The sequence below is a fragment of the Camelus ferus genome, chromosome 9 (assembly GCF_009834535.1).
Source record: "Camelus ferus isolate YT-003-E chromosome 9, BCGSAC_Cfer_1.0, whole genome shotgun sequence".
Lineage (NCBI taxonomy): Eukaryota > Metazoa > Chordata > Mammalia > Artiodactyla > Camelidae > Camelus > Camelus ferus.
In genome coordinates this window covers 43153361-43176287 of record NC_045704.1, presented here as the reverse complement: position 1 = coordinate 43176287, position 22927 = coordinate 43153361, and the positions used below count along the sequence as shown (strand labels likewise).

The 22927-nt window shown below is 52.7% G+C and overlaps 1 protein-coding gene across 2 annotated transcripts in view; it reads right to left on the bottom strand.

The window, feature by feature from the left end:
* CDH5 (cadherin 5) overlaps nt 1–22927 on the bottom strand; it is a 30939-nt gene that overhangs the window by 6073 nt on the left and 1939 nt on the right. The window contains exons 2-10 of one of the 2 annotated variants that reach the window (XM_006180653.3): nt 12709–12929; nt 8158–8446; nt 7185–7301; nt 6096–6260; nt 5036–5223; nt 3399–3646; nt 2125–2267; nt 487–611; nt 15–123 (exon numbers count right to left, since the gene is read on the bottom strand). In XM_006180653.3, the coding sequence (XP_006180715.2) occupies nt 15–123; nt 487–611; nt 2125–2267; nt 3399–3646; nt 5036–5223; nt 6096–6260; nt 7185–7301; nt 8158–8446; nt 12709–12909 (1585 nt within the window). In that variant the 5' untranslated portion in view covers nt 12910–12929. Of the gene's footprint in view, nt 1–14; nt 124–486; nt 612–2124; nt 2268–3398; nt 3647–5035; nt 5224–6095; nt 6261–7184; nt 7302–8157; nt 8447–12708; nt 12930–13745; nt 13753–22927 lie in introns of those variants that run through there. The other variant, XM_032486457.1, reaches the window with a different exon arrangement.

Genomic DNA, 22927 nt, shown 5'->3' with positions numbered 1-22927 from the left:
GCTTTGAGGCGCACCGTGATTATCCGTGAGAGTGAAGTTGCTGTCCTCAGTGCCCAGGTAGAACTTGAACTTCACATTTTGTGGCGTTATATCCTTGTCTATTGCCGAGATTCTCACGACCAGCTGGAGGGTGGAAGATGGGGGGATGGTCAGTGGTGGTGTTGGGCTGGCCTGGATTCAGTGATGGGGACTTCGGGTTTAGACCCAACTGTGCCTGCCTCTTACCTGTTAACACTAACCTAAATGGTCTCCACGAAGCCACTCTTTCTACCACCCACCCCCCCGCCAATCTACTCGTTACACATTCTCTCTGAGCCCCGGTTGGTTTCATCATCTGTAAAGTAGGGATGATGTCACCTTTCCGCAAGGCTGTTGTACAGGTTACGTTAAGCTCAGTGAAGCGCCAGCTGACTGTGGCTGGGAAGTGCTCCCCTTCAGCCTGCCCCAGCTGGTGCTGCCTCGCCCTCCCACCTGAGCCAGACTCACCTTGCCCTGGGCAGCGTTTTCACACACTTTGGGCTTGTAGGGCTGGGCAAACTCCGGGGCATTGTCATTCTCATCCAAAACTTCGATATGGACCTGCACAATGGATTCTTTGCCCGTGGGGTTTCCTGCAGGGGAAAGGACTCATCACTGCAGTGGGCTTAGCAGATGCTGCTCCGGGGTTAAAAGGTGTGTGGATGGGGAGTCCTGGAGGGGTGCTCTTTTTGGGGGAAGAGGGGGCTGTGGACCTCTTGAATGGAGGCCAGGGATGGTTTTGAATGAAAGGAGTGAAAGAGGAAAGGGGTAAAGCTTCATGCACAAGGATGTTTGCTCAAGAATTACTTGTAAGAATCAGAAAGGTAAACCACATCTGTGTATTTTAAAAGGCTTTAATTAAATCAGTTGAATAATTATTAAATCAATCCAGCAATTTAATTAAGTAATCAAACTAATTTAAATAAATTAATTACAAAATAATTGAAAAGGTAAACAATCTAAGTGAGATTGGGTTAATAAATTACACCACTTTAAAAGAATGGACTATGTGGCCATTTGCAATGCCCATGTAAATTACATTTTTAAAATGTAATTTTTTAAAAAAAGGCATTTTAGTATTGGGAGCAAATGATTCTGGAATGAGGTTAAGTAAAAACGCAGGGTATGATTTCTATACAAATATTATGATCTCTCTTGTATAAAAAATGTATAGAAAAAAGGCTAGGGAACTACACAGCAGTGCTAACAGTAATTATCTCTGTATGGTGGGATCATGGGGCATAATTTTCTCCTTTTTAATAGTTTTCTCATTTTAAAATGAACAACAAACTGTTACTTTTAAAATTTAAAAATTGTATGAGTGAGATTAGATGGGGAAGAAAGGGGCAAAGATTGATCTGGAAGGTACACAGGAGTCCACTGAAGTTGGCCTGGCTGCCGTGCTGGGGGACATGTTGCTTGCAGGGGGCAGGGGTCCTCGATCCTCCAGGATAGCATCAGTGGGACCTTGGCCAAGTCACCCCCTTTCTGGGCCCTGTGATTCCTCTCCTGGAGGGCGGTTGTGATTTTTCTCATATAGGCAAAGAATGCAAAACTCCAACACTTGCTTTTCCCTCTGGCTGAAGTTACTCTAATTTCTGGAGAACCTCCAACAGTTGGAAACTGCTTCAGATTTTGAATTCAATCCATAAACTGGCACATAAACACCCTCCAGAGAAGCCTTTTCCAAATGCCCACAGTACTAAGACCACACGGCCCCTGTTCAATGCATATTCCTTGGCCCCATTTCTGACTCACCGGACCAGAGCCTCCAGGGAGGCATCTGAAAAGCTCTGTGTTTAAGAGGTGCCTCAGATGATTCTCATCACAGGGACATCTGGCAGCTTGTTTTGTAACAGTCCTTAAACTATAGTGTGCGTGAGATTCTGATTCAGTCTGGGGGTGGGGCCCGACATTCTGCCCTTCTAACAAAGTGTTGGGGGACATGGATGCTGCTGGTCCATCCACGCTTGGGGAGGGAGGTGCTGTAGCATCCCAACAGGTGCTTATAGTCCTCCAGAGAGCCCAGAATGACAGGTTATGCCAATTTTGAAAGAATGAAGATAGAAGAGGGGCCCAGGTCCCTTGGCAAATGGGGCCACTTACCTCTAGAATCCAGCTCTTTGGCCTCCACTGTCAGGTTGTACCAAGGGTAGACTTCTCTGTCCAGTTCTTTCTCATTGTAAATATTCCCCTGCTTGGTTACTCCAAAGAACTGACCCTTGTCACTGGTCCTGCGGATGGAGTATCTGCCCAGAGGAGAGAGTTTCAAGGCTTTCTCCGTTGTCCTTTGCTGAGTCCATATTCCTCAGCAGGACAGATGAGGCCCTTTAAGGTCTGTCTCTTGCATCCATCTCCATTTTCCTCTCACTGCTCATGGCATCTACCACCCAGAGGGAGTCAGAGCAATGAAATAATCCCTTTGATCCCAGTGTTGCCATCACTGGGCTGAAGATGGTGCCTGAGACTCCATCAACAGCCCTTCCAGGCAGGTGGTACTAGAATCAACTATACCACAGCTGGGGTTGGATTTTGTGATGAATGAAAAAAAATGGGCAAGAGCAAGAAGAAATAAAAAAGGAGCTAAAAATGGTAAGTGATCGGAAGGCAATTAACTTTGTGAAGTGAAAAAAGTTCTAGAAATTTAAAAAAAAAGGTTTTAAGAGATGAAAAGAGAGAGGAAAAAAATTATGTATAGCATTCTAAGCATATATTTTCACTGCTCCTGAGAAAAGTTCCAGAACAAAAAGAAGAAATAACAAAAGTTATAATAAAAGCACTCTTTTGTCTAGTTGATAGAGAAGAACAAATAGTGTGAAATAGGCATGGTATGATCCAAAAAAATTAAAAACGGTTAAACCCCCCAGACAAACAAATCCACCATTAATGTATGTAGACGTCTGTGTGGTCCTGAAGGAGGGCATGGTGGGGGCACAGCAAATCACAAACGCGAGCTACTGAAAGTCAGGGTTACTGACGTTTTTTTTACAGATCCTTTCCCTTTTGTGGTTTTGGGAAGACAAATGTAACAAAGCATGTTTAGTGAAGGGGTTTCGTGTATGTTAAATTGCTTTTGACTGTCAGATCTCCCCAGACGGGACCCGTGGGAGCCATGGCCCAAGGGACAGCCCTTTGATGGTAGAACAGACGATGGGTCAGGACCATGCTAGGTGGGATTCCTGGGCAGGACGAGATTCTGCTAGGCCGCAGAGGGAAGTGGAAGAGCTTGGGGTTCTTGTCCTGCCCCTGCCCACGTCCTGTATATGTTCAGGGAGATGCCAGTTTCCCCCTTAATTCCTGGGCTCAGCCCAGCAAGTGCGAGAACCTCAATGCCGAGACTGGCACGATCCTCACAGTCCCCTCGCCTTCCTCCTCCTCACCTGATGCTCCGCCGAGCCGCGTCGGGGTCCACAGCCCGCACTGGGCCGATTAGAGGTTTCTTCTGGTTCTCCCGCAGCTGGAAGTGGTAGAAGCGCTGCTCGAAGACGGGGGGCTCGTCCACGTCTGTGACGTTGATGATGATGCGGGCCGTGTTTTTGGAGGTGCTGCTCAGGTGGTGGAGGTTGATGGTGGGGTCCGTGGCCTCAATGGTGAAGCTGTATTGCCGGATGTTTTCGTAGTCCAGGGGCTGCAGAAAGATAAAGGACGGTAAGCACCTGCTCTGAGCCAAGCATGTGGCTGTGATTTTCGCAGCGACCCTGCAAGGTAGTACTGGGATGATACCCCTTTTACAGATGAGGGGCCTGTGGCCTGAAGAAGTCATGCGACCTGGATATTTCCAAGGTCATCAGGAGAGGCTGGGCCTGGCTGTTTTCAGCTGCCTCCCCTGGGTCCTGGTCCTAGCTCTGTGCCTGGCCCTGCTCCAAGTATTGGGGACACACTGGATCAGCCACAGTCCTGCTCTCAAGGGGATCACAGACCAGAGGTTCTATCTGCAGTTCCTTGAGGGCATGCCTTTTTTTGTGTGCTTTGCTCAAGATGCTTCTCTTACCCTTGCCTGCTTGGCACACTCCTACTCACCCCTCAAGAAGCCAATCCAAAGGTAAACAGACGTCCTCTCAGAACCGGTCCCTGCCCCTCCTGATACAGGTAATTGCTGCCAACATGGGACCCTTTTTGTCTGTGTCTCTGTCCTCCCCACTGGCTGATAGCTTTGGTATCAGGGAGACTGTCTAAGTCCCTCAGCTATATCCAGTCTCTAGTGCAGGCTGGACTGGAGACAGACTCAGGAAAGGTCTGCTGGCAGAATGGCGAGGGGTTCTGGAGTGTCCCTTTTGAGGTGGGTTACCCCTGGCTTGGGATCCCCAGTCCTCTGCATGCCACTCTGGGGGCAGTTTGTGCCCCTGGCAGTCCTGCCCTCCTCCTCCAGGTTCAGCCAGCCTGATTGCTCTGACTCTCAGCAGCAGCCACTGCCAATGGCCACACCATCCCTACGGCATTCACTGTTTCCTTCCAGGCTGACAGCTTTCTGCTGCAAGTACCTGTAATCTACCAGCGCTCTCCTGGCTGGTGCCTAGGGCAGATCAGAAAGTGCCAGGGAGTGAGCACCACCCCCAGAAGCCCTCATTCAGCCCACAACTGCTGCGTCTTTGAGACGTATTGTACACTGTCCCCTAGATGTCCCCAGTGAGGCTGTGCCCCACTTGCCCCCAGGGATCACCTTCTCACTAAGGAGCCTGGATTAGCTCTCCTCCTTTTCATGTGTCACTGCTCCTGTGGCTTCCTGAGATCACCTCCCCCCCAAAAACGATTTACACCCAAATCCTTGCTTCAAGGTCTGCTTCTGGGGTAAGCCAGCCTAAGGCACTGATCCTCCCCTCCTGGCTACCCCTCCCCAGCTCCAGGGTCACAGTCTCCATGAGCACATGGCCAGCTCTAATCTGACCCAGAAGGTGCAGCTTTGATGGCCTCTGAGCCAGGAGCAGCCCGGGTGAGTCCTGAGGATGCTGGGCACCCCTTTCTCCACATCTGAGGTCACTGCTGCAGTCCCACCCCCCACCTCCACCTCTGAGGTCACCTTCATGGGCTTGATGATGCCCTCGTTGTGAGTGGGGTCCGTCTCGATGGTGAAGGTGTCCTTGTACTCGCCCTGCACGATGCTGTACTTGGTCTGCCGGTTCTGAGGCTCATCTGGGTCCTCAACAAACAGAGAGCCCAGGGGGCTGCCCACACGGATGTCTTCAGGCACAGCAAATGAGTACTTGGCTGATGCAAAAGGGGAACCCCAGCGGGCACTGGGTTAATGAGATAGACAAGGCGGTTGTCCCCCATACTGTCCAACACATTTTGATACAGGAAATGGGCACAATAAAATAGTAGTAGTAGTACTAGTGGCAGTGGTAATTCCCCTGGGATTTTGGGTCCCAGGGCAAAGAGGTTCTGCTCTGTCTGTCCTTCCATCCTTCTGTCTATCTGACGAGCACTTACTCTCAAGCACATTCTGTATGTCAGGTACTTTGCTAGGGGACCTATCACTTGACAAGAGAGAGAAGTCTGGCCTTTAGGGAACTGGCACCGTCCACAGTGAGGCCATTTCAGGAAAACCGGCCTGCCCTTGGGGTGGCCGAGCCTCTGAACAACGCCGTCAGCATTGGAGGTGCAAGAGGTGAGCCGGCTGACTTTCCTCTGCAGCCCCACCCAGGGTGCGTGAAAAGCTCTTGTCAGATGTTTTTCTGGGGGTAGAATCAGGCTGTGGGTGGGCTCTGGGCATGGAGCCCTGCCATACCCCTGCTTCCCAGCTCATGAGGATTTTCTAGGTGGGGGCCTGGATTTTCCTGAGCTCATGGGATCAGGTGCAGCTGGCCCTATCTGGCAGTGGGACTCTGGCCCAGCGGTGGCACACAGCAGGGAGCGTGCCTTCCTGCTGGCCTGCAAGGGCACTGTGGCAGGGGACAGCTGGCCAACTGTGGGGATGTGTACAGGTGGGAAGCAGGGCCCCTCCGTGCTCCAGAAAGACTTCCTGAGCTGTAGGCCCACCCTGGGGTGGAGGGAGAGGGAGACGGATGCCAGGCTCGTCCCCCAGGGCTCCTGGAGCATCCCACCCGCCACCTGCCCGGGGCCCCAGGGGAGGGGCTCACACTGGGTGAAGATGGGAAGGTTGTCGTTGATGTCCTGCAGTGTGATAATCACTGTGGCTGTGCCCGAGTCTCCATAGAGGCCCTTGGCATCTTGTGCTTCCACCTCGACCTCGTACTTGACCTGCATCTCCCGGTCCAAGTCACTGCTTTTCGTGACAATGAGTCCTGCAGAAAGTGTCATATCAGGAGCCATATTAGCTGGGGAGCTTTTAGAAAATACTGATGCCCACGCCATCCTAGAGCGCACCTGCCCTCAAAGCTCCCCAGGTGGTTTCCCTGTGTAGCCGGGGCTGAGAGTCCGTGGTGAACCGTCTCCCACCTCCAAGCCCTGCACTGCTAGGCCAAAGCAACCAAATTCTTTGGTCTGCTGTCAGTCCTAGCCACCTGGAGCGCTGGGTTGAGAAAGCATGGGGCCACACCTAGGCTCCGAGTGGGAAGAGTGCCTTGAGGGCTTGGTGATGGCTGTCTCGGTGCAGCTTGGGTTGTGCTGTGTATTCGCCACTGCTCCGAAAGATGGTGTGCCGGTGCCTGACCGCCTGGATTTCTTATTGCTCCCAAGACTCAGTCCTTACAGTTTTTTAGTCCCATTGAGTGGACAGTGACAATGGGCCACGTGCTCTCTATGCATTGTCTAACTCAGACTTCATGGCTACTGTACTAGGTGAATATAAGTCTCCCAGTTTTTGAGATGAGGGAACTAGGGCTCACAGAGGTCAGCTGACTTGTCTAAGGTCTTCAGAGGAGTGAATAGCAGAGCTGGGTTTGGAAATCAGACCTGTCTGATTCCATACCCATGAGCTGCTAACCGGCATTCTCTTCTGCCTCTTGTGTCACTGCTTAGGTCCTGATTTTGTCCTTGTCCTGTGAGTTCACTGTTTGGGCACCTGTCTGCCTCCTTCTGCCCTCACCAGCCACCTGGTCTTGATGTGTGGTAATGACTGCGTCCCTGGGGCGGTGTGGTCCAGTGGTAAGTGACAACTGTCAGACCAGACTTCCCCTGGCGCCTGCCCGCATCTGGAATGTCTGCCTCCACCCCCCTCCAAGCCAGTGCTGCCCGAGGAGGTGGGGGGGAGGCGGAGCCACACTGACCAGAACTATCGATGGCGAAATGCTCTCCTCCCTTCCGGAGTTGGTACACGACAGAGGTGTGGTCTGCCACCGTGGGGTCGTCTGCATCCACTGCTGTTACCTGGATGACTGGGGTCCCTGTGGAGAGAGAATCCAGGGCTGGCTGCCTTGTGACTGCTGCCCCCCGCCCGTTCCCAGATGAGAGCAGACGGGGCTTCTGCTGTTCCCCAAACCCACCTCACTCCGGGCCTGCGGGAGAAGAGGCTTCATTGCTCTCTAGGAGGCTGTGTCGGGGCAAAGTGCTGGCAGCCCGATCACACACAAGGGGCAAAGAGAGCAGGTGGTTCTCATTGGTGGGGGAAATGTGGGAAGGGGCAAATGGCTGGAGTCATGTGGAGAAACCGTAAGGGGCTTCTTCTTGCTTCTAGAAGTGTGAGAACAGCGACTAGGAACTCCAGGTTCCCCATGCTTAACAGGAAGTTCTGGTCCCGGAGTCCTGGCCGGAGAGCCTGGACCAAGCGGTGGGGAAGGGAGGCCTTTTCTGGCACCTCCTGGAGGCTGAGGGTAGAACTGCAGAAGGAACTGTCCCCTGCAGAGGCCTGGGTTCCAGGCTGGTGACACACCTCTGGAAGGAGCGCATCCCTCTGCCCCCTTAGACTCCTGCACAGACCTAATGACGGCTCTCCTTGTCTCACTGGCAGAGTTGCCTCCGCGTGAGAAAGCTACGCTTTTGACGGGCCAGTCCCGAGAGTCAGAGCAGTGGGAAGGATTGGCTCCAAAGAGTAATGAGGTGCGTCTGTGTCTGTGATGGTGAGGGCTCCGTCTGGGGACCAGAGTTTCTTTTCAGTCATAATAAAAAGTGGCAATACGGGCATCACCGTCACTGCCGGAACTCACTGAATCCTGCCCCCAGGCGGTGAAGCTGCAATGGGAGAGGTGCCTCCGGGCTACGGATGGGCGAGGGGAGAGGGAGAGGGACAGACTGGGCACATACCCATCTTCGACATCTCGGGCACGGAGGCGTTGTACACCCGGTGTGTGAACACAGGCCAGTTGTCATTCACATCGTGAACTTTGATGGTGAAGCTGGAAGGAGACTCCAGGTTCTTCCCGGTGTCCTTGTCCACCACCAGGGCAATGAGGTGGTACTCAGAGATCTTCTCTCTGTCCAGCCTCTCAAAGGCATACACGTCCCCACTGTTCTCATTGACCCGGAAGACCTTGCCGGCGGACTCTCCTTTGAGCTGGTACTTGGTGTTCCTGCGGTTCACACTTGATTTAATCTAGGAGAGGAGAGCCGCCATGAGCTGGAAAGGGCAGTGGTGACTGTGTGCATGTGAGTGAGTGTGTGTGCCCAGGTGAGTGTGCCAGAGCATGGCATTATTGAAAATTCAATGATGTAAACTCACAATTAAATCAATCGTATTAGAAACAAAGGTAGCATACTCAAAATCTATTGCTTGTTAATTACTTTACTACATTTAACAAGGTTCTTGAATTTTTATGTTGATTGTATTGAATAATGGAAATACTGGATAATGCTGTCTTCATGCATATCTATTGCCCCTCTGCCTTCCATGCATCAAGTTGGTACCTTGAAGCAGGCATAGTGAAAGTATTTACACCATGGAAATGACATAGCAAATGAACAAATCAGGATCTTTTTTCCTCTCAAAAACCAATTTTCAACTATTTATCAACATCCCACTGGTCCCGGTCATTTAGTTCTGGAATGGTACATAAAATCTTCTCTTGGAGATTTACAATGTGTAGTCGTGCAGAACACAACTCCACTGAGCTTTGTTTAACTCAGGATTTCCCACACTTATTAGACAACTGAACCTTTCTTCTTTTTCATACATAGTATTAGTGTCCTGAGGAATGAGATTTGGGAAATAATGTGTGTAAAGCAATTTGCACAGGCACTCAGTAAAGGCCAGCCGCTATTCATGCTAGATCCATACATTAAAGGATACTAGAAGGTTAGACTTGCTGAATGTTTCATGTATAGAGTCTTAGAAACAGGGACTATCAGGAACATCAGCTAATCACATTTCATACATGTCGAATGGTCCTCTCGTAGATGATTAGGATGTTCAAAGAATAGACTTCAATAAAAGGGAAAATCAGATGCCTAGAGGGTGCCAGACGCTGTTCTTGCTCTCGGGGCCTGGTTTGAAACTGCAGAGGCTGAGATTTGGAGGAAGGACAGCATTTAAGCGTCAAATGGAATGAGAGCCTTGAGTGAAGGAGTCTGATGCAGGTGCATCAGACAGGCTGGAGGAGAGACAGAGAGAGAGTGGGGTCTCAGGACAGAAGTGGGAGCGTCCCCAGGCTTTTCAGCGGTACAGTCATTGGAGCTTTTGGTGAGAGCATTGTTGGGGTTGGGGGAGAAGTGAGAAGCCAGGTGACAGGGCATAAAGAATGGTCTAGGAGGTGAGGAAGTGGACACAGGGAGTGAGGACCCTCCTCCAGAGCTGGGCGGGGAGCAGCTGGAGGTGATGAAGCATCCTGGGGCAGGGCTGCGGTGTGCGGGGGCAGGTGGTTCATGGGGAAGTGCCAAAGCCCAGTGGCTGGGGTATATGGTGGACAGTTGGGCAGGAGGCAAAACGTGACGCACCATCTCTGGAACCTGTGGCCTGGTGAGGGTAGCCGGTACAGTGGGGATCAAGGAGGAAGCACAGCCGGGGGCCCTGTGTGAGTTACTCAGGGTTATGATATCATGGTCATTCCAAATGTGATTCTGGGTGGCGGCATTAGGGCCTGCATGGGCAGGGGTAGCAACGGGGTGTGAGTCAGCTTTGATTGATGTTACTGGAATTCTGCCTAAGATTGCATTTGACTCACACCTAAACAAGTTTTCTCGATATCATGAAATAGTGTTAAAAAAGACTTCATTTGCATATGAGTTTCTGCTTTCTTACCCTCCAACTTTTCTTAAGTAGACTTTACATTTTAGAACAGTTTTAGATTTATAGAAGAACTGAGATGGTAGTACAGAGTTCCCTTACATCCTGCCCCAGTTTCCCTGTTATTAACATCTCACATTAGCATGGTACATCTGTTGTAATTAATGGGCCAATATTGATATATTATTGTTATTAACTAAAGTTCATAGTTTGTGCAGATTTCCTTTAGCGTTTACCTACTGTCCTTTTTCTGTTCTTGGATCCCATCCAGGATACCACATTACATCTAATTGTCATGTTTCCTTATGCTCCTCTTGGCTGAGACAGTTTCTCAGACTTTCCTTGCTTTGATAACCTTTCCTTGTTTTGATGACCTTGAGAGTTTTGAGGACTGCTGGTCAGGGTATTTTGTAGGATCCCTTCTCTTAGAATTTGATGTTTTCCTTGTGATTAGACAGGTTATAGGTTTTGGGGGCCCCTCCCCTTTTTAAGCATTTAAAATTGGGTGTAACATCCTAATGCCAACAGCTATGCTGACCCGTACTTGTGGATTCAGATGGCCGCTCAGGGCTCGCTTTCATTGTCCTCCATGCAGCTCTGTAAACAAGGGCTCTGGGCTCTGATCTCAATAAACAGGGACTTCCTTCCCTCAGATGACGTCTTTGGAGCCAGGAGTTGATCCTCGGAGCCCTGTCCTTGCCTCTCCCAGGCGGCACCCTTGCTTCTTCCCAGGGTGGAGATTGTGCCGGCCCCTCAGTCCGCCGGCCCCTCAGTCCCCTGGCCCTGTGCCAGGTGCACGCTATTGGCAGGTGACCTCTGGCCTGACCTCTTCCTGCTGTGCCAGGACCCTTGGGTGAACCGTCCAGATCTGCAAGTGGTCCCTGCTTTCTGCTGACTGCCCCTGACTCAGCCTGCTGACGTTCCTTGGGAGCAGCCACTCTCTTCAGAGAGTGACTCACAGCACCGTCACCCCATTGGGAGGGATGCAGGTGGGCTGATGACATTTTCCTCTAGGACACATAGTTCACATTCCCCTTTCCTAGGCCTCTGTCTTGGTTTCAGGTCTGGGCAAGCGTCTTCCCCTCTTGAGTGGCCAGACTAAAAGATTTAAATTTCCCAGCTATTCTTGGGGACCAGAGGAGTCCTGGGCGATGAGCGGGTGTGGCTAGGGCTGTGGGTGGAGATTCCCCCGCTGGCCCCACCCCCAGCTGCTGTGGTGTTTCTGGTGCTGAGGCCAGACTGGACCCTCGCCCGTCAAAAGGTCCTTTCTGGCCTCTTTCTCCATAACCACAGGGCTCCCCCGTCACCAGCATTTGTGGGGTTCTTTGTTTGGTACATACTGCCCTTCTCGACCAGGGTAGGCAAACTGTTTCTGTAAAAGGCCAGATGGTAAAAATTTTTGACTTTGTGGGTCTCGTGTGACAACTTCTCAACTCTGCTGTTGTAGCATGAAAACAACCATGGCCATGTTTAAGTGCATGGGCGTAGCTCTGTTCCAATAAAGCTTTCTTTACAAAACCACTCTGTGGGCTGGATCTGCCAGCCCCTATTTTATACCACGAGCCCCATGAAGGTGAGGACCATGTCTGTCTTCGCCTACTCTCGTCTTCCCAGGGCCCAGCCTCGTGCTTGGGACCACACACCCTCTCACCAGTGCATGGATCTGGTCCTTCTTTAGCCGCCTATGTTTCACTTCCATGAAACTGACATGGTGAGATTTTAAAGCACTTGAAAGGGATTTTTCTCCTCACTGAAAAGTCTTAAAATACCTAGTCTATCGCCCTGTGTGAAGTTCCACCCCTAGAACCATTCCTTTCAATCAGAGTCAATGATTTTGACATCAGCAACCCTCTGACACTGTAAGACAGTTAGTAGTCACTCAGATTTGCTCCAAGCCCTAGGAAGGTGATGGAGGATGGATGCATTTTCAAAGGGGATGAAATGGGGGTTAGAGCCTTAGGCACTGCCCTGGGGGGCAGGCTGGGGTCAGGTGCCTTGTTATGGGTGTCCTAGAATCTGGGGAGATAAGTGGGGGGAGACGGGGACTCAGGGAGGGGTAGTCTGAGAGAAAGGGGTTTTTGAGGAGGTTCCAAGGCCTCGACCAGCGTTGGCAAACTGGCCTGGATGATGAGCTCTGTCAGCAGCACTGTTTTGTAGAGGTCTGCTCAGGTCTTCTGGACCTTTCCCAGATGGGGAACTTTAATGGCCAGGTGGGCTGGTCCTGGCCTAAGCCCTGAACCACTAGACTAGACTGGCCTCCTTAGCCTGTGCAAGGGGTGGCCCTACCGCCAGTGATATGCAGTCCATGGGCCAAGGTCTGGGAGAAGAGTGAGCCATTTTGCTCACTGTCACTTTCACCACCATCGTCGTCTCCCACCATCGCCTCCATGGTCATCATCACCCCCCGCCTCCCCCTTCCCCACTACCATCACCACCGCCGTCATCATCACCACCACTGTGGTTACCGTAGTCACCACCACATGACCGCCTCCACCATCTCTCCCAGTTAGTCACCTCACAACCATCACCCGCATCCCTAAAGCCACCACAACTCCTGTCACTGTTGTTACCACCACCACCACCGCTGTGGGCCATGTGCCGCCGAGGCCTCTTCTGCTCCGGGGCCTGCGCCTTACCTTGCCCACGTAATGGGGCAGCACATCGTTTTTCTCTTCATCAATGTGCATCTGATTCCAGATCCAATCTCTCTTCTGGCGCCGGTGCACGGGCAGTGAGCTGGGGGTGTCTGGTTGGGCAGGGTTACCGGCTGCTGCGGCGGCCACCAGCAGGCCCAGGCAGGCGCCCGCTACAGTGAGCAGCATCCCGGGCACCTGCATCTCCCCTGGGAGGGATGGATCTGAGGAAGGAGGGGAGACACCATCAGTGCATGGCAGTCACCACGAGCAGCTCCCAGGGAGCACTGAAAGGTTCACTCGTCATCCTCCACTCTCTGCTCAGACCAGCAGAACCAGGCCCTGTTCCTGCCCCCACAGAGCTCCCGGTCTGGGAGGGGAAGACAGACACAGAAATAATTCCTACTTAAAGGTCACATGTGCTGGGGAAGCAAGTGCAGGCAACAGGGGAGCCCAGAGGAGAGGGCAATGCTGATGCAGATGGTAGCCTCCAAAGCCTTGTGCAGTGGACCCCCAGGTTATCCTTATCTTACAAATGGGGAAACTGAGGCACAGAGAGGTTAAGTTCAAGTTGGAGTAAGTGGTGGGGCTGAGAACAGAGCCCAGGAGTCTGACCTCGACAGCTAACATGTATCAATAAATGTTATCAATAAGTATAATAAGTATCAAAAAATAAATATTAGTAACTTATTACATGCATGACACTCTTCTGAGCACTTTACGTAGGCTATCTCATTTAATCCTCCCAATAACCCTCAAGGTGGGTATAATTGTACCTCACTTTAGAGATGAGCTTAGGAACAGAGAGGTTTAGTAACATTTCTGAGGTCACCCAGAAAGACCGTAAGCAAGAGAATTAAATTCTCACCAAGTTGGCCTGGCCCCAAAGTTCATGCTTCTTCCTGCTGCCCTCATTTGTCCTAGCAGCCACTGTGGGGTGTGATTTAAAGACCCCTCTGAACAAACACGCCACCTGGCCCCCCGAGAGCCCTGGTGGCAGCCTTGCTTTGATGCTGTCTTCAGACTGCTCTTAAGAAAACCACACGTCTTAACCAGGACGGTCAGACCCTCACCAGTCCCCAAACTCACAGTTGGTGATCAGCCTAGTAGCTGTCACAAGAGCCGGAGTGGGGCAGGGTGGGGGTGGTGAGAGGCTGTGCTCACAGGACTGGCTTCATAGTTTGTGGGGCCCAGTTCAAAATGGAAATGTGGGTTCATTTGTCTAAAATTATTAAGAACATCAGGATGGAGACAGAAGAACATGAAACCCAGCATGGGGTCCTTTTAAGCACAGGGGCCCCATGTGATTGCACCCTTGAAGGCAGCCCTTGGGATGTGGGATCAGCCTAGACTGGGATCTGGGGTCACCCAGAGATCAGGGCCTGACTTCATCCTGATTCCAGGAAGAGGGATTTTCCCCACTGCCCCATGGTGGGTAGAGGCTGTGACCTTGGCTGTCACCGAGGCCTCTCAGCCCTGACCGCATCACTCTGCCCAGCTGGCACCTGTGTCACTGACCTGTGGCTCCTGGGATGGTTCAGAGGAAGAAGGCTAGTGGGTGGGAGTGGGAATCAGGGCTCCTGCCTGGAGAGAGACAAGGACCCACTGGACGCTGGATGGGAGGCCTCCTCCCTGGCTGTCCCCTACCCTGGCCAGAGGGAGAGGCTGGATTCTGCGCAGCACGTGAGATTTCTAAACTCTAGTAACATTTCCTCTGAGACACAGGCGCCAGGCTGTCCTCAGTGAGGGCCCAGGCTGTCTGTGCAGACTGGCCTCTGGGTCTGCTGATCTTAGCATCCACTGCCCCTACCCTGTGGCCCCTTCTGCTGGCCCAGGAGGAATTGGGCTCCCAGGGTTAGGGTGGGACTGAGCATTCCAGCAGGGCCCACGGTGCGTGTACTGTGGGCCTGGGAAGGCTCCTGGTCTGTCTCCTTGGTCCTGTGTGAGGTGGTTGAACTAGATGAGACTTGGTGCCCTTTGAGGTGGGATGTGGAAAAGGCAGCCTCTCTAGGCAGGAGGAAGGCAGTGAACAAAGGCTTGGGGAGTTGAGCATCCTGGCCAGGAAGCTGGTCCTGACTCAGGGGAGGCGGCAGCTGTGACCTCTGCCCAGCCTTGCTGGGCTCTGGCCTGTGGGTCATTTCCTTCTTTGCCTGGAAAGGAACTGCATGTCTTGCTTCTTTCTTCCTCCTTCGAGTGAGAAGTGACTCAAAAATGAAACAATAAAACAAACAGAAGTGAAACCGAGAAACAGGGAGAGAGAGTTCTGGGCAGGACGAGGTGTAAATCCAAGCCCTGAGTGGATATGCTAGGTGTTGGCACGCAGCAGTGAACAGGACAGACAGGATCTGCCCTCAGGGAGCACTTACTGTAGTGGGAACCCCAGGAGAATAAGTGTGTGGGGGAAAGCATCAGCTGGTGATCGGAGGTGCTCAGGGAATTATACTGGGGGACACAACAGAGGGTGAGGGGGTGGCTGGCTGAGACAGGGAAGGCCTCTTAGTGAGATGACACGTATGCCAGTGTCAGAGTGTCAGCCCTAGGAATGCCAGGGGAAGGGAGGGGAATTCCAGGCAGAAGTTACCAGCAAGTGCAAAGACCCTGAGGTGGAAAAATGATTAGTGCATTTGAAGGACCAATAGAAGGCCCTTGGGTTAGATAGGAATGAACTACGGACTCAAGAAGGGGTGGCCAGGCTGTGTGGTAGGCTGAATGATGGACCCCCAAAGATGTCCACGTTCTAATCCCTGCAGCCTGTGAATGCTACCTTCTGTGGCAAAAGACTTTCAGCAGTTAGGATGTAGTTAAGAGAGGGAGATTATCCTGGATAATGTGGGTAGACCCAGACTAATCACAGGGGCCTTAAAAATGAAGGCAGGGCGGTCAGAATCAGGAGAAAGGAGATGTGACGAGAGAAACAGAGCTTGGAGTGATGCAGGACCCCAGGCCGGGGAATGTGGGTGTCCTCTAGAAGCAAGGAGATGGATTCTCCCCTAGAGCCTCCAGAATGAAAGCTGTCCTGAGTCTGATTCACTGAAACCCATTTCGGACTTCAGACTTCCAGAACTATCAGATGACAGATAAATGCAGTTGTGTTATTCCCAGCCACCATGTTTGGGGTGGTTTGTCACAGCAGCCAGAGGAGACTAATGCAGTTGGGTTGCACAGGGCAGCCTTGAGAGAGCTTTTTCCTAAACACAAGGGAAAGCCTTGTGATCTGGTTTGGAGAACTTCCGGCTGTGGTGACCAGGCCAGCTGGGAGTCAAGAGGCCAGGAGGGGGCAGTCGTCATCCAGGTAAGAGTTGATGGTGGCCCAAACCAGGTTTAGGGGTGTGTGGCTACCGAGTGTGTTTTTGAGCTGGAGTCAACAGGACTTGATGCGAATGGAATGCAGAGGGTGAGGGAAGGAGAGGGGTCTAGGACCACTTCCCAGCCTTTGGCCTGAGCAGCTGGGGGCAGCAGGGCTTTTACTGAGATTCAGAAGACTGTAGGGAGGTGGGGCACCAAAAGTTCTATGTGGGCCATGTCAGGTTGGAGGTGCTCTGAAATGTCTCTGTGGTCACTGCCCACAGCTGCTGGAGACCTGGCCTGGAGTTGGGGACAAAGCAGAGCAGGAGCCGGCTACAGATGGTTGCTTCGTGTGGCTGGTGCTCAGACTGCGAGGCTGGGACCCAAAGGAGGGTGGGTGGGGGAAGAGGAGAAGGGACCCGGGATGGCCCCACAGGTCTTCCCTCTTTCTCTGTCCCGTGAACTTGTCCTTCAGAGTCAAACCCTCAGGAGAACTATCCCTGATCCCCGCCTTGCACCCTGTACATCCCTGGGCAACTTCCACTGGGCATCAGCCCACCACCTGGGGCTGGTCCAGGGTTGATGCCCAGGCCGCGTGCTGGGCTTATTTACAGCTTCCTACCCTTTCTGGAGAACAGCTCTCTACCTGCCCTGTCTACATTTCCCCCACTCTTCAAGGCCTAGTGACACACAGCTCTCTCCTCTTTGGGCTCACCCAGAGCAGGGTGACAGTTGTGATCACAGGCGCTGTGGTTCATAGGACGTCAGGTGCACTGCCCTGTTGCTGTGTGACTGCGCACAGGATGCTTCACCTCTCTGAGCCTCAGTCTCATCATCTGCACAGTGGGAACACTAGTATCTACCTCTCAGGGTTGCTTTCAGGCCTGAATTTAAAAAAAAAAAATTTGTAATATGAGAAGAAAAGTAGCTGTGAATGAAGCCAAGCTTGTATGAATCCTCGCTGACACTCTGCCCTGCTCCACTGAGTTGTCAGCTTACCATTCTTGTTCCTTAACACCCAGTCATCTGGCTGGGGGATTGGCAGGACTCCGCCCTGCTGGATCCACTCCCCCTGCACCTCCCCGACCTCTACTGTGTAGAGGGCCTCCTGGCTCTGGCTTCTGGTGTTGGGCCAATAGGGGCTCCAGTAGGCGCTCTGAGGATGGGAGGAGAGAAGTGGGGGCACTTCTTCCCTGCTGCTCTCTGCTCTGGTTCACATTTCCTGCTGTGGCTGCATCTCTCCATGATGGTGGCTTCTACTGCCACCATCTGTCCCTCACTGGGTTCTGGAAACACCTTCCTCTCCTCTTTGTCCCTTTGGTCCTGGGGTGGCCTGTTGCTTGAACAGCCCATTTGTTCCCTTGACCAAGCTCACAGCTCTGTAAGTGTTCCCTTCATAAAGTCCCTTCTTTTGAATGCTTGGGGTAAATTCTGTTTCCTGCCAGGACCCCATTTGATACAGTGAAGAGGAACAGGGCTTTCTGTTTGTCGAGGGCCGCTTGGATTGGCTCATCGTGGTCCCAGGGCTGACAGCAGCCATCAGCCAAACAAAGAAATAACCACACTGGACATAAGTAAAGCAGAGGACACCAGTCCTAGGCTATGGCCACGTGCCTCAAAGGGGACATTACCCCCTCGGTGGGCTTTGGCTGGCCACACACACGGAGTGTTCTCTGAATATGCAGAAAAGCCCCTTGGGTCCTAGTCCATGTCTAGCAGAGGAATCTCTCCCTGCTGTGAGCCCTGGAGAGAAATTCCTTGGCACACAGGACTGGCACTGGCTCCCACAGAGTCACCCCACATCACTGGGTGACTTTTTGGGGTGGGGGCCAGGTCTGCGGGCTCAGCAACCTGAGCCGTTATCGAGGAGGCAGGACTCGAGGTGGGGGCTCTTTGGGCGACAAGGATCACATAGCCCCATCTCCACCCCCATGCTGGACCCCTGTGTGTCCTCCCAAGTCTGCCCTTCCTTGCCTGGGGCAGTCATTCTTGAACACCTCCTCAGTGGCACACTTAAACCTTATCTCAGTTAAACCTTGTAAACTTCCAGGTAGTTGTCAGTAATCTCATTTTGCAGATGAGGCTCAGAGAAGTGGAGTGAATCGACCTGGGTCACACAGCATTAAGAGGCAGAGGCAGGATTTAAACTTAGGCTGCCTTTCACCTCAAGTCAGGCTTTTTCCATCATGCCACTCTATCCCTGTGGTGACATTCACATGTAATAATGGTAATAGTAATAGAAGAAGAAGCTGTTCTCCATGCTTGGCTTTCATAGATACCATATTTATTTTACACACTATCCCCAGGATGTAGGAATTATCATCCCCATTTCCTAGAGGAAGAAACTGAGGCTTGGAGACAACTCATAAGTGGTAGATCTGAAACCCTCACCCAGATCTATCTTTTTCTAAATCCTGGGCTCCTTTTGTGCCCAATCTAAGAGGGTCCTGAGGGACTTTTCCATTTGAAAAGCCACATTTATTTCTGCCTTTTGCCTTTTGTGTTAGAAATTTGTCCACCTAAATGGGGGCCGAGGGGAAGGGCTTTTTCAAACCATTGCCACTCCTCCTTCTGCTGTTGGAGAGGAAGTCAGCTGGTGGGATTTGTTGGACCCAGAGCTGGAAACAGAATTTCCCTTGGCCGCACCTCTGGAGGCGTGGTCAGAGCACAGCTGGGGTCAGGCTTATTTTAGCCCCTTTTGTACAAGTAGGACTCACGTCTCTTGGTTGCTGTCGCCAAGTTTTAGGAGAGATCAGGCTGCTGCTGGGAGGATTTGGGCTATGACAGATGTGCAGAGGGTCTGAGGACTTTGGAAGTGATTTCTGTGCTCAGAAACACCCAGCTGAGCAGCCCCAGGAACTTGCCTGACAACAGCCGAGGGGAAGAAGGGATTCACTTGACAGCTCAGATGTGCCTGCTGGGCTCCCAGAGGCCAGGTGCCGGCCCATGTCCTTGTTATCCAGGACCCGTGACAATGACATGTCCCCAGGGCCATGTTAGAGGCTTTTGGGGTCCACTCCAAATGGACTGGTGGAGGAGGGTGGGCCCTCTGCCCTCAGTTGGTCTGGGAAGGTTCAGGTACCCAAAATGAGAGGACAGAGTATATGGCCCAGGCCCCTGCTAGTGGGCATGGTGCCCCAGAGAAGGGGCAGGGGAACCTTGGAGCATCAGTGGGTAGCTGGGCTCAGCCACGTGCAGATGGGAGGTCCAGGCCTTGGAGAACTCCTAGGTCCGGGTCTGCGTCCGCAGCAGGTGGGACCCCTGAGCTCAGATCCTAGATGCCTGGCTGGTCCTGAGCAGACCAAGGGGAGGCTTAGAAGTCTGAGCCAAGTTGCAGGGGTAGTGGGGGTGGCACAGGGGTGTTCTGTGCCTCTTTCTGCTCCTCTCCAATTCCCTGTCTGGGTCTCAAGGGTACTTGGTGAGCTGCCAGGAGTTGCTCCAGCCTGAAGCGTGTTAACCGCAGGCAGCCTTGGCCACACCCTCCAACCCTCCAGCCTTTGCGCTTGCCCTACTCTTGCTTCTGCCTGGATTTAGGTCACATGTCACCACTTCTCTGAAGCCCTCTGTAGAGCCCAGGGGTTATACAGTCACTCAACAAACGTTTATCGAGCACCTACTATGTGCCAGGCACTGACCTACACGTGGGGAGCAAATACAGGCTGCACCCTCATGGGGGAGAGGGACACTAACCACTTGATAAAAAACACACATTTTCAAATTGTGGTGTGTGCTTTGAGGGAGGAACACAGGAGGCTGTGAGAAGGCAGAGAGGGGAGGGCCCCGGTTCCTCCGAGGGGCTCAGTCCAGGCATGAGTCCTGCCTCTCTCTCTGACCTGCTGTGGGACAGCAGGCAAGACTCCCTTTGGTCCCTTTCTCTGTGGCCCCCATCTGTCACTGGGTTTGTCCTCGAAGGGGCTGTGAGTTCTGCTCAGCAATATGTTCTTTAAAAGGAGGAGCAAGGGGGATGCAGAGGGAGATGGAAGAGGGGGTGGACTGGGGTTGCTCCTTTTGTAGCTAAATGGACCTTAGGAAGCCTGGACCCAGCTGGGAGCCATTCAGCAGGCAGCCTGGCAAACGCCCTGGGCTGGTTCTGCCCAAACCCTGTTCAAGCCTTAGGCTTCAGGGGCTAAGTCTGGGCTTTGGGGGGTTATTGCAGGCTGGAGGCCCCTTGGGGGTGGGGTAGAGGAAAACTCTGGGTCAGGGGTCAGGAATACACACTAACATCCTCTGGCCCCAGAGACACAAATGTGTTGCCTACACAGGCACATAGCTCCATACACTGTAGGGTCTCTGCTCGGGGGGCTGGCTCCTCTGCTCCCACCCATCACACCCTCCATCATCCAGGACAGGACCTGGCAGCAGAGCCCAGCCCTAGGCAAAGCCTCAGAGTACTGGACATTGAGTCCTAGCTTAGCCTCCTACAGGCTCTGGACTCCAGCCCAGCAGCCCCGGGTCAGAAATTAGGGGCCAGGCACTGGGAGGAGAGGCCCAGAACAGGCAGGAGGTGTGCCTGTGGGGGTGGGGGGCACTCGAGCCCCACTCCCTGTGTGGTCCTGGGCAGCTCTCCCCACTGCCCTCCCACCCCTCCACTCGAGCCTCAGTGTAGGGAAGAGGTTGGAGCCAGTGATCCCCCAACTCCTTCAGGGATTCCCAAACTGCCTCCTTGAGCCCCAGCATTTACAGCTGGGCCTTGGCCGCCACAGAGATACTGGGAGGATGAAGGGTGAGGCCGCAGGAGGGATGGGGTGTGTTGGGGCTGGCCCCTTGGGGCTTTATCCTGGTTCAGGGCTCAGTTCAGCCCTATGACTTGCTCCTACCAGTCCCAGATCTGATCCCCTCCCCTCCAGGTTCTGCCAACAGCCTCCCTCTCCTTAATGCTGCCCACACTGCCCCACTGCTCACTGCTCCTCTCTGGCTCCCCACCCCCTGAAGGACAAAGCCTAGCTCCAGAGCCAGCGTCCAGGGCCCAGCACGGTATGTCCCTGCCCACCCCTCTGGCTCTCCTCTCCCTCACCGCCCTGCCCCTTCCAGCTGCGAGAACTAGATGTTTCTAGAAGAGGATGTACTCTTTCTCTCTTTAGCGTGTTTTTGGCACAGGCTGTTCCTTCTGCCCAGATAGCTCTTGCTTGCTGTGTCCCCTTGGTGAACACACTACTTCTTCTCAAGCCCCAGCCCATACCCTCCACGAGGTCTTCTGATTGACTCTGGCTCCAGCATAGCCTCTGCCTCCTAGTCCCAGTGTCTCTGGTCAGGCAGGTTGTGGGTCTGTGTCTGCTTCATCCCAGCATCCAGCTGTATGAACTCAAGGCCCTGGACCGTGAGGTGTCAATGTCCCCAACGCTGTCTGCCAGCCTGTCTTGCTTTCCAGTTCTGGTCTTGCCACTGCTTCCCTTCTCACTCACAGGCTTTAAAACAGATCTGCCATCTGCAGACCACACACTGGGTGGTCAGAGCGGGTACAATAGTTGATAAAGCTCAAAGAAACTCCTCCCTGTCTCCAAACAGCATCTCTAATGGCCCATCACTTTGTCAGACACAGCACCATTAGGATTTTGAGCCCTTGAGGACAAGACTATCCTCCTTATGGGTCCCTGATGAACATACACACAGCCCTGTCTTAAAGTAGGGCTAGCAAAGCAGAACTCATGAGTTGCCACTCAACCCTACTCATACCCATGGCAGACATCACTAATCAACCACGGTGTTCATTCCCACTGAACTCAGTCCCTGAATCCTCAATACAGTCTTTGAGATTGTTTGAAACAAATTTGTACTGAGGTCTCTGGGCTCCAGGGTCAACTAGCCTATCCCTCTATGTCCTAATGAGGCAACTCCAAACTTCAAAGAGAGAACACCCACCCTTGAGAGCCTTTTCCAGCCTCCTCTGGACTTTCCAACTTTACCTGGGGCTCTGAGGCAGTCAGCAGGGGCAATAGAACGAGTCTCACACACCTGTCTGTTTGAACCTGCCCAGCTGCTCATGAGCTGTGTGGCCTTAGGCCCATCCCTTGCCTTCTCTGAGCTCTCATAGCCTTATTTATAATGAAGGATTAAATGCGACCATGGGGGTGAAGCGTGGCACACAGTAGGTGCTCAGTAAGTGTGTGGGTGTCTCAACCCTCACCTACCCGCCTACTCTGGCCTGGCAGCTGTGAGCTTGACTGGCCGATTCACACCTGACCTCATTTCCTGGTTCTGGCCTGGGCCCACCTCCTGCTCCTCTCTGCTGCTCTCCAGAAGGAAATCTCATTCACCTCCTGCCCAGCCCAGCTCTTTGGGCCCTACTTCCCCATCTCCGAGTATCTGTACCTGCCAGAAGTTGACTGTTAACACTTTGACAGATAATCTGGAGGTCCCTAAATTTATTTAGGGACCACATGGCCCATTCCCTGCCCTGGAGAGATTAAAAGACTGAAGCTCAGAGAGCAGACCCAAGACCTCCCAGCATCCTCTGGGGCTCCCGCTCTTCCTCCAAGAAGACTTCTGTGGTTCTCCACCCAATATCAGCTTAGATCTAGGTTAGGATGGGCTGGTTAGTACCTCTCCAGCCAGAAACCAAGACACTCAGGGCAGCACCTGTCCCCTAGAACATTCCTCCCCCAGGGTTATCAGGCTCCTGGCTCATCCTGGTGCCTGCTTCTATGGCTTAAACTGTCAGGTTCAATCCTGGCTTCTTTCCTCCTCAAGCATCCCTGTGGACTGTGGCTGGGCAGTGGGGTGTGACCTTGGATTGGCTGCTCAGCCTCTCTGGCCTCTGTAGTCCTGTCTGTCAAATGGGAATAATTTTAGTAGCTTCAAGAATGCTGAGGGGGTGCAGAGAAGTGATGGAAGTAGCAGGGATGGATCCCCCTGAGCAAGGGGCTCAAGATTTTTCTAGTGGCCACTATATCTATCACGGATCCTCAAGGCAGCAGCAGAGCTGTGAGTCATCAAGCTT